The following is a 10,520-nucleotide window of genomic DNA, read 5'->3' as shown; positions in this document are numbered from 1 at the left end:
GCCATGGTAGCCAAGGCCTTGGAAGCCCAAGAATTCTGAAGTGAATGCCAGCCCCTTGGGACTCTCTGAGAGCAGTGGTTCTCAACCTGTGGGGTCAGGACCCCTTTCACAGGGATCGCCTGCTGTAATTTTTAAAAAGCAGCATGAGAGGGAAAGATGCCATGCAACAGAGCTCAGGTGGAGAGGTTTTTTATTGGGGGAAAGTGAATGGGAAAAGGGGAGGGAAGGAGAGAGTGAGACTGGCCTCTGGGACAGGAGCAGAAGGGAAGAGAGAAAGAGAAAGATGAGTGGTGGGCAGGGCTCTTTTAAAGAGGAACATAGTAAATGTGCACAGAAGGTGCTCTTAGTGGCTACAGCTGAGGACGTATACCCAAGATCAGGCCAGTACAGATGCCTGAAGACTAACATCACCTAAGACCATCAGAAAACACATATATTTACATTATGATTTATAACAGCAAAATTACAATTATGAAGTAGCAACATAACTTTATGGGTAGGGGTCGCCACAACATGAGGAACTATATCCAAGCACCACAGCTTTAGGAAGGTTGAGAACCATTGACCCAGGCCATGCATAACGAGGCTTGCTTAAGGTGGTAGAGATCTTGGACTAGAATTCGCTATTTATGTACATGTGTGTATCTGTGTGTGGCTATGTGCACATGCATGTGTGTGCTCTCTGGTGCCAGAAGAGGGCATTAGATCACCTGGGGCTGTAGTGGGAAAACCAAGTGTTTCTCGTCATAAAATAGGGCCTCTTCTGTGACCATATACATGTGACATCGGCGATGGAACAAAAGGAGCATTGTTGGTGTCTGAGTAGAGGCGAACAGTGACCTGAGAAGTTAACAGATTGGTGATCAGCTCAAAGACATTTCATCTGAGACAGTCAGCCATGCTCAGGCCTGACTGGGATGGAGGATCCCAGAAGGAGGCTGCAGGGGTTGGTCATCCCTCACCTGCCTCCCCCTCTGTGACTCATCCTTCACACAGCTCCGTGTTTTGTTTTTGTAAGGATCATGTCACCTAGCCATTGTTTTCTAAGGTCTAGAGAATAAAGTCCAGATTTGGCAGCCAAGACCCTTTTATAGGGCTGGAGGGATGGCTCAGCAGTTAAGAGCACTGGCTGTTCTTCCAGAGGTCCTGAGTTCAATTCTCAGCAACCACACAGTGGCTCACAACCATCTTGGTGCCCTCTTCTGGCCTTCAGGTGTACAAGCAGGCAGAAAGCTGTATACTAAATAAATAATAAATTTATTTACTTTAAATAATAAATAAAGAAAAAGAGGAAGATTCTTTTTGAGCCCTGTCATGTTGAACTACCTGTAGTTTTAGCACCCTAGACCTTTGTCTAAATTAATAAAGCCATACAGGTGAAGTAGTCTCTCCACTGGCCGTGATCCCCAACCAATGAAGATTCTCCCTTCCTAGGAGCCATCTCAACTGCCACCTGTTTCAGGAACACTGCCTTCGTCCTTCTAGGGCTTCATTCATCCCCACAATTGAACTGTACTGCCTTTAATCCCAGCACTCGGGAGGCAGAGGCAGGTGAATCTCTCTGTTAGTTTGAAACCAGCCTGGGCTACAGAGCGAGTTCCAGGACAACCAGAGCTGCACAAGAGAAAGCCTGTCTCGAAAAATCCAAAATAGGAGGGAAGACAGAACAAGAAAAAACGGGACTAGTCTCATTTCCAAGCAGGCCCAGGCCGCAGGTGCGGGCAGAGTAGTAATTTTTAGCCGCTGGAGCGGGGCCTGGCTGCCGCCGGCCACTCCCCAGACCCGCCACGCGATGGCACGGACGGACTACGAATCCCAGGCTGCTTTGCGGCGGCGGCAGCGACGACGTGGCACCCGGGGAAGGCCGTGTGGGCTCGAAAGCCAGGAGGTAGTGGAGCCGAAGTCATGTCGGCCAAGGCAGCGGGCCCCGGGGGCTGGGAGGTGGTGAAGAAGGGCCGGCGACCTGGAGCAAGCAGCGGTGGACGAGGAGGCGGCGGCGGCGGTGATCGCCGAGCGCTCGGGGAGGCAAACGGAGTGTGGAAATATGATCTGAGCTGTGAGTACCCGCCGCCGCCCACCTGGGCCTGTGGGGCAGGGGCGCGGCGGAGCAGCTGCGGAAGCCGGGAGCGGATCCGCGGGACCCCGGCCACCCCTCCCTGAAGTGCCGGGAGAGGTGGCCATCCCCACCGCACTGGTCAGGAAACGGAGGCCCAGCGAAGCCGACTCTCGAGTCGGAAGAGAATGGAATTCAGATCTCCATCTGTTAAGGCCTTTGCACACAGCACTTTGAGCTGTCCCGGCCCTCGTTGGCCAGGTGTCTGACGAGTGACTGGACAGAGGCATTGGGGATCCCACACTGTACTCCTTTTAAAGTAACCAGCGTATCTGGGAGGGGTGGATGCGAAGCCCAGGACTGGAAGGAATGACCCGAAATACACTCCGACCAGAAGTTAATCTCTGTGTCACCGACCCCATAGTCTCCAGAGTTGGGGAGAAAGCTTGCCACTTGTTGAGTATAGAGCTGTCATTTTAGAACCAGCAAGAACTGGGAGTGGGGGGCTGGAGAGATGGCTCAGTGGTTAAGAGCACTGACTGTTCTTCCAGAGGTCCTGAGTTCAATTCCCAGCAACCACATGGTGGCTCACAACCATCTGTAAAGAGGTCTGGTGCCCTCTTCCGGCACCAGAATATTGTATATAATAAATAAATAAATAAATATTTAAAAAAAAAAAGAACTGGGAGTGGGAACCATGCTAGGGAAATTCCACCCTCAGAGACTAGCAGCCAGAGCCCTTGAAGCCCACCAGTCTGCACCCGAGACTGGCTGAACTCCCACGTGCTTTGCTTTATCTGATAAAGAACTGGAAGAGCCAGGGACCTGCTGGTGGGGACTGAAATCAGCCACCACAAGGGCTCTTTGCTGTGCTTCTAAAGCTCCCAAGGGAGAAGCTGGGGACAGCATCTCACAGTAAATGACTTAGGTGCCCCTGCAGAGAAGGGACCACTGTGCCTTGAGCCCTGGGGTGTTAAGGGTCTGCTGTTTTCTGCCTGTCATCATTCCAGCACCAATCCAGACCACGAGCACTCTTTATGAGCGTGGCTTTGTGAAAGTTGTGAAGGGACAGAATAAAGAGCAAGTTCCACCCCCTGCTGCGGAGCCTAAGAAGCCAGCAAACAAGAAGCAGCCAAAGAAGGTGGCAGCTGTCAACAGCCAAAACCAGAAGCAGGGCCCATTCCGAAGCCTGGAGGATGCCCTGAGAGCTGTAAGTGGACCTAGGCGTAGGGTGCAGAGAAGATGTGGGAGGTAGGACTGTCAGACGAGAGGAGTTCCAGCAAAGATGGAACGCCAAGGGACAGAAGGAAGTAGGATGTTCCTAAGAACCTTAGGCAAGAAGAGTGATAGAAACCCAAAAACAAGATGGAGGTGATGAGAAGGCTGGCTTGGGTCCTCTGTCCCTTAGAAGCTGTCATCTTTCATTCCCGTCTGCCCTCTGTTCTCTCCCTCGAACGTGTGAAGGGCCTACAGGTGTATGGCGTTGGGACCAGCATTCTCAGCTGTCCTGCCCCACACTTACTTAGGATCTGGGTGTGGCAAAGTCGTAGCGTCCACATACGCAAGCCTCCTTCAGCCACCACCGACCTGCCCCTATTTGCCTTCCCTGCCCCTGTTCACTCTCCTTGACAGCTGGATGTGACAGCTCTGCAGAAGGAACTGGACAAGAGCCAGAGCGTGTTCACTGGGAACCCCTCTGTGTGGCTGAAGGACCTGGCCAGCTATCTCAACTACAAGCTCCAGAGTCCCCAGAGTGAGCCCACCCTGAGCCAGTATCCGCATGGTTAGTCCCCCACCCCTCAGCTCAGATAAGGATGTTCTGAAAGGGTGAATGTTCCTGAGAGCCCAGTACCTCCACTGTCCTGACTCGGACGTGTGGCTGTACAAGTGGCGGGATCTTCTTGGGGAAGAGAAAGAAAGCCAGCCTGGGTGCAAGGGCAGCCTGTCCTAGCTCTCACAGAGGCCAATGGCCCCAGATTATCCCTACAGCCTCGTGAGCCGAGAGCTGCGTGGGATCATCCGAGGGCTGCTGACCAAAGCTGCAGGGTCTCTGGAGCTCTTCTTCGATCACTGTCTGTTCACCATGCTGCAAGAGTTGGATAAGACACCAGGTAGGAATGTCCGTGAAAGGTGACCGTCTTGAGAGCCTACCCTTTTTTTCTTGCTGCTGTAGTCATCAGTTCCCTTCCCAACAAGAAATGTCCTAATCGCCTCAGACGTTTCTGGGAGAGAAGGGAGGAGGAGATAGGGCTTGGGATCGCAGCTGGGGAAAAAAAAGTGTGGGGTGCCAAGTCATATGAGTGGATCTAAGAGCATACGTCTCTCTAGGGGAGTCGCTACATGGATACCGCATCTGTATTCAGGCCATTCTGAAGGACAAGCCCAAGATTGTCACCTCAGACCTGGGCAAGGTGAGCCTTGGGTGGTACTGGGGACACTAGGGGTAGGACTAGGGAAACTAGACAGAGTCTACATCGTTAGGTTTGGTTCTGGGAGGGAGTAACACATAATACCACTAGCATTTACTGTGTGTCTCTGTTGGATAAGGTTGGCATTATGGAATACTCTGTTGGTATTATAGAATGGCTGGACCATAGAGAAGTGCCATAGCCTTCCTAGAACTGGTCAGCCAGTGCGTTGAGAGTCAGGGAGAGCATCACTGGGCTCACTGTGCCACACTGCCATAGGGTTCCACTGTTCTTGACACCCTTCCCACCTACACCTGTCTTCCCACTGGGATCTGTAGTTCTGGTGTGCTAACCTATAACCTGCCCCTTCTACCCATCTCCTCAGTTCCTAGAACTTCTGAGGTCCCACCAGAGCCGACCAGCAAAGTGCCTGACCGTCATGTGGGCCTTGGGGCAAGCAGGTTTTGCTAACCTCACCGAGGGACTGAAAGGTAACAGACAAAGAAGGATGGATTGGTCTCTTCTCTGATGCCCCTGTGCATGAGCCTGAGACTTGCTGACTTTTGACTTTACAGTGTGGCTGGGGATCATGCTGCCTGTGCTGGGCATCAAGTCTTTGTCTCCCTTTGCCATCGCATACCTGGACCGGCTGCTCCTGTGAGTAATGGGGGGACAGCGAGGGGAAGGCCCAGGGTGTCCACAAGAGGCTGTTTCGGCAAAATGGGATGCCGTGATCCTGGTCTCCATAGATGCGAGGAAACTCAGGACCAGCTCCTCCCACCTCCAAGTGTGATGGTGAGGAAGGAAAGGGAGGGAGCCATTGAGGGTTGGGGATGGGGTAGAGTTTATGCCCTTCTCCCTGGACACTGGCTTAGCCAAGGTCATGACTGGAGCACCAGAGTGCTTTCCAACAAGCCTGTTTCTCCTTTCTCTAGGATGCATCCCAACCTCACCAAAGGCTTTGGCATGATTGGCCCCAAGGACTTCTTCCCACTCCTAGACTTTGCCTATATGCCCAACAACTCCCTAACCCCCAGGTAGGACTGCTTTGGAACATGCATACAGGGAGAGTTCCCAGTGCAAAGTTGAGACACCACAGTGCATTTCCATCCCCTTTCCCCCAGAAGCCCTAGATTTACATCTGGAAAGTTCTGCAGGAGGTTTCAAGGGGCCTGTGAAGCCCAGAAATTATATATGTCTTTGAATGCGACAATTTTTTTTAATGCAACATCGGGCAGTGCTTAAGGAGACAAACTTTGCAAGGTGCTTCTGTGTGCAAAGACTCAGAACCATCCCAAGACACTAGGTGACTCTCCCTTCAGGCCAGGGATAAACTCAAGTGTCACAGTTCCATTTACAGCCTGAGCCTGGCCCTCCTCCCTTAGCCTGCAGGAGCAGCTGTGCCAGCTCTTTCCCCGATTGAAGGTGCTGGCGTTTGGAGCAAAGCCAGAATCTACCCTGCACACCTACTTCCCTTCGTTCCTGTCCAGAGCCACCCCTAACTGTCCTCCCGAAATGAAGAAAGAGGTGAGCAGTCCTTCCCTGCCCAGAGTGCAGCTGCACTTAGTCTCATCATGGATGTTCCCTGGTTCTGCAGTTCACTCCACAGCCACCTGCGCCCACACTCGTGCTTTCCCAAGCGAGTATGGGCCTGAGAGGTAGGAGGGTGGTCAGTGGTGGCCTGTCACTGTAGACAAGATCTGTAAGCTAATGCTGCAGCTCAGGAACCACACCTACCCTGTGATAGCATCTCAGCTTCTCAGGAGTCTTGACAGGCTCTCTCAGCCTTCATGATAGACATGTTGTTACCAGAAGCCCCAGCCCTCCTTTTCATCATCATCATCCTCTCTCTTGTTCTGTGCAGCTCCTGGGCAGCCTGACCCAGTGCCTGACTACGGACCCCCTCAGCACCAGCGTCTGGAAACAGCTGTACCCCAAGCACCTGTCACAGTCCAGGCAGGTGGGGGTGGGGTCACCTGTTCTGGTCTACACAGAGAAGCCTCCTAGTGTATGCTTCCAGACTAGGGCTGGTGTGTCATACCAGAAACACCAGTCACTCTTCACCAGGCTCCCACCTCTCCGTTCAGTGAGAACACAGCTGGGTGGCCTTAAAGAACTACTGTGGGTGGGGTCTTTCGGGACTCAGAACCCAGGGTCTTGGTGGCAGAGAGGGGAGGCAGGCCCAGTGGGCTGCTGACTGACAGGAGCTTGCTCCTCCACAGCCTGCTGCTGGAACACTTGCTCAAGTCCTGGGAGCAGATTCCCAAGAAGGTGAGGAGCTGAGAGGATGTGGGAGACCAGAGTTGTCTGGGTTCTCAGTTGGTCCCCTTGACCTCTGCCCTCCCTTTTTTGTGCCTTTGACACTGAGCATTAAGCAAGGTTGCGGCACAAGATGCTGTTATAGGCCAAGACTCACACTCTCATCTCATCTCTTGATATTCTGTAGGCTCGGAAGTCTTTGCAAGAGACCATTCAGTCCTTCAGGCTTGCCAACCAGGAACTTCTAAAGAAGGGCAATAGCAGCAACGAACATGTTGTCAGCTGTGATACAGCCTGCAAGGTGTGATACCCAGCCTCTCCAGTCCATACAGTCCTGCATCTGTCTTCACACACCCTGGGTTGTGCTTGGGTTACATCCCTGTCCAACCTGTCTGTGGATCCCCCTTTACCTCAAGTTTCTGTGTAGGCCTAGCTTGGGGCTTGCTTTTTTTTTTTTTTTTTTTTTTTTGGTTTTTCGAGACAGGGTTTCTCTGTGGTTTTGGAGCCTGTCCTGGAACTAGCTCTTGTAGACCAGGCTGGTCTCGAACTCACAGAGATCCGCCTGCCTCTGCCTCCCGAGTGCTGGGATTAAAGGCGTGCGCCACCACCGCCCGGCTGGGGCTTGCTTTTAGAAGCAGAAACCAGGCCTTCTACCTCTGACCACTGTCCTTTTCTCTGCTGCCAGGGCTTGTTGCAACAGGCACGGGGTCCTCGACCACCCTGGGCCCGGCTCTTCCTGTTGCTTCTGGTCTTTGCAATAGGATTCTTATGCCATGACTTTCGGTCACACAGCTCCTTCCAGGGTAAGTAGTGGTTGGTAGTCTAGGAAGAGAACATGGTGGTAGGCACAGAGCTATGTGTCGCATTTCCAGAGCCCACCTTGTCCTGATGAGTTCTCGGTGCCACAATGCAAGCCCTTTGACCTCGGTGTTCTATGCAGGTTGGATATTCCCTTCAGGTTGGACGATACTCTGCAGGAGAGACATGTTTACAAATCTACAACTCCTAAACACATGTTTTCTCCTTTTAACTCCTGAGGAAGAAGAAAGATTTGGTCTCAGATTAAGATCATAGCTAGTAGGAACAGAAAGATAACAGTGGCCACATGTACTTGCTGCCACATATGACAGTCTGAGTTCCATCCCCATGGTACACATGGTGGAAGTCAGCACAAATCCTGACCTCACGTACGTGCTGTGCCATATCCACATGCGTGCACTAAATAAATCACTAAGGGTAGTTTAAAAAAGGAAGAAAGATCACAGCCTAGTAAAAGGCAGATACTCAAGCCTGAGGTCTTCTAACCACTCAGTCCAAAACTCCACCAATGGCCCATTCTTCCTACTCTTGACCCAGCAGAAGTTATTCAAATCTGGCCTGCAAATCTCCCTCCCAACCTGTCTAGTTAGACCCGAGAGCACACGAAACTGTCCCACTGCCTCCCTGTGCCTGCCCCAGCACCTGTGATGTCTGTCTTCCATGCCCTGCCCCTGCTCTCCCAGCTCACCAGAGGTTCCCTTTGCAGCCTCCCTCACAGGCCGGTTGCTTCGATCCTCTGGTTTCCTGCCTGTTGGCCAGCAAGTGTGTGCCAAGCTCTACTCCTCCAGCCTGCAAAGCTACAAGTGAGCTCCTACCAAGGAAGGCAGGGTGATGCCGGTGGTCGGGGCAGGCATGGACAGTGGGAAGTACTTAAACTATTCCTGTCCTCCCTTTTTTGTCCTTCCTTTGGTGAGCAAGTTGGCCTGGGGAAGCTCAGAGTATGCCTCTGTCCTCCGATTTCTCCACAGCTGGCTGCAGGAAACATTGCCAGCCTATAGCTCCCACCTGATTGCTGTGGTACAGCCCGGTTTGCAACTGGCCTGGACATACACCAATGCCACAGTCAGCTTGCTTTCTGCCCACTGTGCCTGTTTTGGTGACAGCTTCACTGGCTTCCTGCAGAGGGTAAGTAAGCTGGAGATCAAGAGTCAGAAGATCCATCCCCCCAGAGACAGAGTTCTTGGGAGGGAGCAATCCAGCACGGGCAGAATCTCATTGCCCTGGGTATCTTGTTCCAACCACTCTCTATGGTCCTCTGCAGGCCCAGCTCCCTGAGGCCCTGCACCAGCTCTTCCACTCCTTGAAGGAGCTGCTGCTGCTCTTCCACCACAGTGTGCTGCTGCCCATGTGGCACCTGCTGCTTGTGGCCCTGGCCCAAGCCCAGGAGTACTGCCACGAAGCCTGCAGGTAAGACCTCTACTACAGACTCTACAGGTTCCTGGTGACCCACTTCTGACCCTGGGGATAAGGGTACACCATTCGTTTTTGTTACAGCCACTCTGGGATGAATATTATGGGTTCAAGCTGCACCCCTATGAAGTGACACAGTCCCACACATGACACCCAGCCCTCTCAAATGTTCTGCTTTTCTCGTAGAGGAAAAGTGACCTGGGACTGCATTAAGACACAGTTCAGCGAAGCTGCCCGATGGACATGGCTCTGCCTACAGGATGTCACAGTGGCTTTCTTGGACTGGGCACTCGCCATGATATCCCAGCAATAGACCCTGCTTGCCTGACCACTGGTTTCTGTGGTGGCAAGCTGTCAGAGACTGTTGGAGGGTAGAGAAGGCAGCTCTCTCTTCACCTGGTGCCTGAGTTCTGTCTCCTAGACGAGGGGCCAGGTGCCTCTGCCTCACTTCTCCCATCTTCAGGGCAGTGGCCAGAGTTTCTCAGCCTCCCGCTCACAGGTCTGCTAGGTGTCTCAGGCCCGCAGCAGCTCCCGGCCTCTTTGGGCTGGTCGCCTTGCTCTACATCTCTCACCCCTCTCTGTTCCTCCATCTCACCACTTAAGCCCCCACAACCCACCGCCAAAGAAGGGACATAGCCTCCTTTCCTCATTCCTAGTCATAACTTAAGCCACATCAGGAAAAGGGAAAGGACTTCAGAAGGGCCAGCACCATAGTGCTGGGACAGCAGCGTCACCTCCACCTGCAGCCTGGGTAGCCATCAGTGGACATGCAGGCCGCGTAGAAATGCCTGTTACCTCAGGTCACCCAGAACAAGCAAGCCTTCTGAGGCCACTGGGGCCCTGCTCTGTCGGCATCCCGGCTTCCCAGTGCTGTTCCCCTCAGTGCCAGAGTCTCTCTCACCCCTCAGCAAGAGCTGTCCGCAGCACCACCCACCTGGAGAGCAGCGCCCTTACGTCAGCCTGCCAAAGAGTCAGCGGATGGCTCCTGGGTAGAATAAAGGACAGAGTGGATTTCTAGCTTTCCTTTCTTCTTATCTTCGTGGGGATTTCCATGGTTGGGGACAGAACAGCAGTCTTGAGCCTCTGCCCTGGGTATTGCACTGATGATTGAGCTTCTGCCAGAGAAAGGCCATCTCTGTCACTCACCACGAGACTCCCAGGATTCAATTGGCTCTGCTGATTTTGTCTGACTTGTCAATGATTTCTTTCCAGAAATTTCCTCCATGTGAATGGGGAGACAGGCAGAGCTGGGAGATCTCCCAGTCCTTCATTTGGTTTGTTTTATGAGACTGGTTTATACACCGTAACCCCTGGTGTTCCCAGTGAGAAAAAGTGCTGTCCAAGGGCCAAATGTGGCCTGCTAGGCCAGACTGTCGAACAATGGTCCAAGTGTCCCACAACATATTTTGTTTGTTCTTGTCCATCAGCCACAAACAAATTAACCCTATCTCATAATTTGGAGAGGACTTTTGACAGCCTGGGGCGGTCACAGCACAAGACAAGATACTTTACTATCTCAAGCAGAGTTAGAGAATGCTAGCCTGGTGTTTTGTGTTTCAGTTCAGCATCCT

General features: G+C 52.7%; 1 protein-coding gene across 1 annotated transcript; it reads left to right on the top strand.

The window, feature by feature from the left end:
* Positions 1-1,864: 1,864 nt before the first annotated feature.
* Positions 1,865-9,960, top strand: LOC121439759 (transmembrane protein 214-like). Its single transcript, XM_041640377.1, has 17 exons — positions 1,865-2,056; positions 3,064-3,263; positions 3,686-3,836; positions 4,030-4,164; positions 4,382-4,464; positions 4,847-4,952; positions 5,037-5,118; positions 5,397-5,498; positions 5,847-5,988; positions 6,326-6,417; positions 6,684-6,732; positions 6,908-7,021; positions 7,406-7,523; positions 8,246-8,342; positions 8,508-8,664; positions 8,801-8,946; positions 9,136-9,960. Exons 1-17 carry the CDS (start codon positions 1,906-1,908, stop codon positions 9,260-9,262), a joined length of 2,052 nt encoding a protein of 683 aa, XP_041496311.1. The 5' UTR covers positions 1,865-1,905; the 3' UTR covers positions 9,263-9,960.
* The last annotated feature ends 560 nt before the right edge of the window (positions 9,961-10,520 follow it).

The sequence above is a fragment of the Microtus oregoni genome, unplaced genomic scaffold (genome assembly GCF_018167655.1).
Source record: "Microtus oregoni isolate MIOR12 unplaced genomic scaffold, Mior012 000062F_ref0000492, whole genome shotgun sequence".
In the NCBI taxonomy this organism is placed as follows: domain Eukaryota; kingdom Metazoa; phylum Chordata; class Mammalia; order Rodentia; family Cricetidae; genus Microtus; species Microtus oregoni.
This window is presented reverse-complemented; position numbering and strand designations above follow the sequence as displayed.

Bases quoted from the DNA above. Each gene is read 5' to 3' on its own strand.
- LOC121439759 (XM_041640377.1), top strand. From the start codon at position 1,906: ATGTCGGCCAAGGCAGCGGGCCCCGGGGGCTGGGAGGTGGTGAAGAAG. The intron at 5,119-5,396 runs GTGAGTAATGGG...TCCTTTCTCTAG, and splicing joins TACCTGGACCGGCTGCTCCT to GATGCATCCCAACCTCACCA. The intron at 8,947-9,135 runs GTAAGACCTCTA...CTTTTCTCGTAG, and splicing joins TACTGCCACGAAGCCTGCAG to AGGAAAAGTGACCTGGGACT.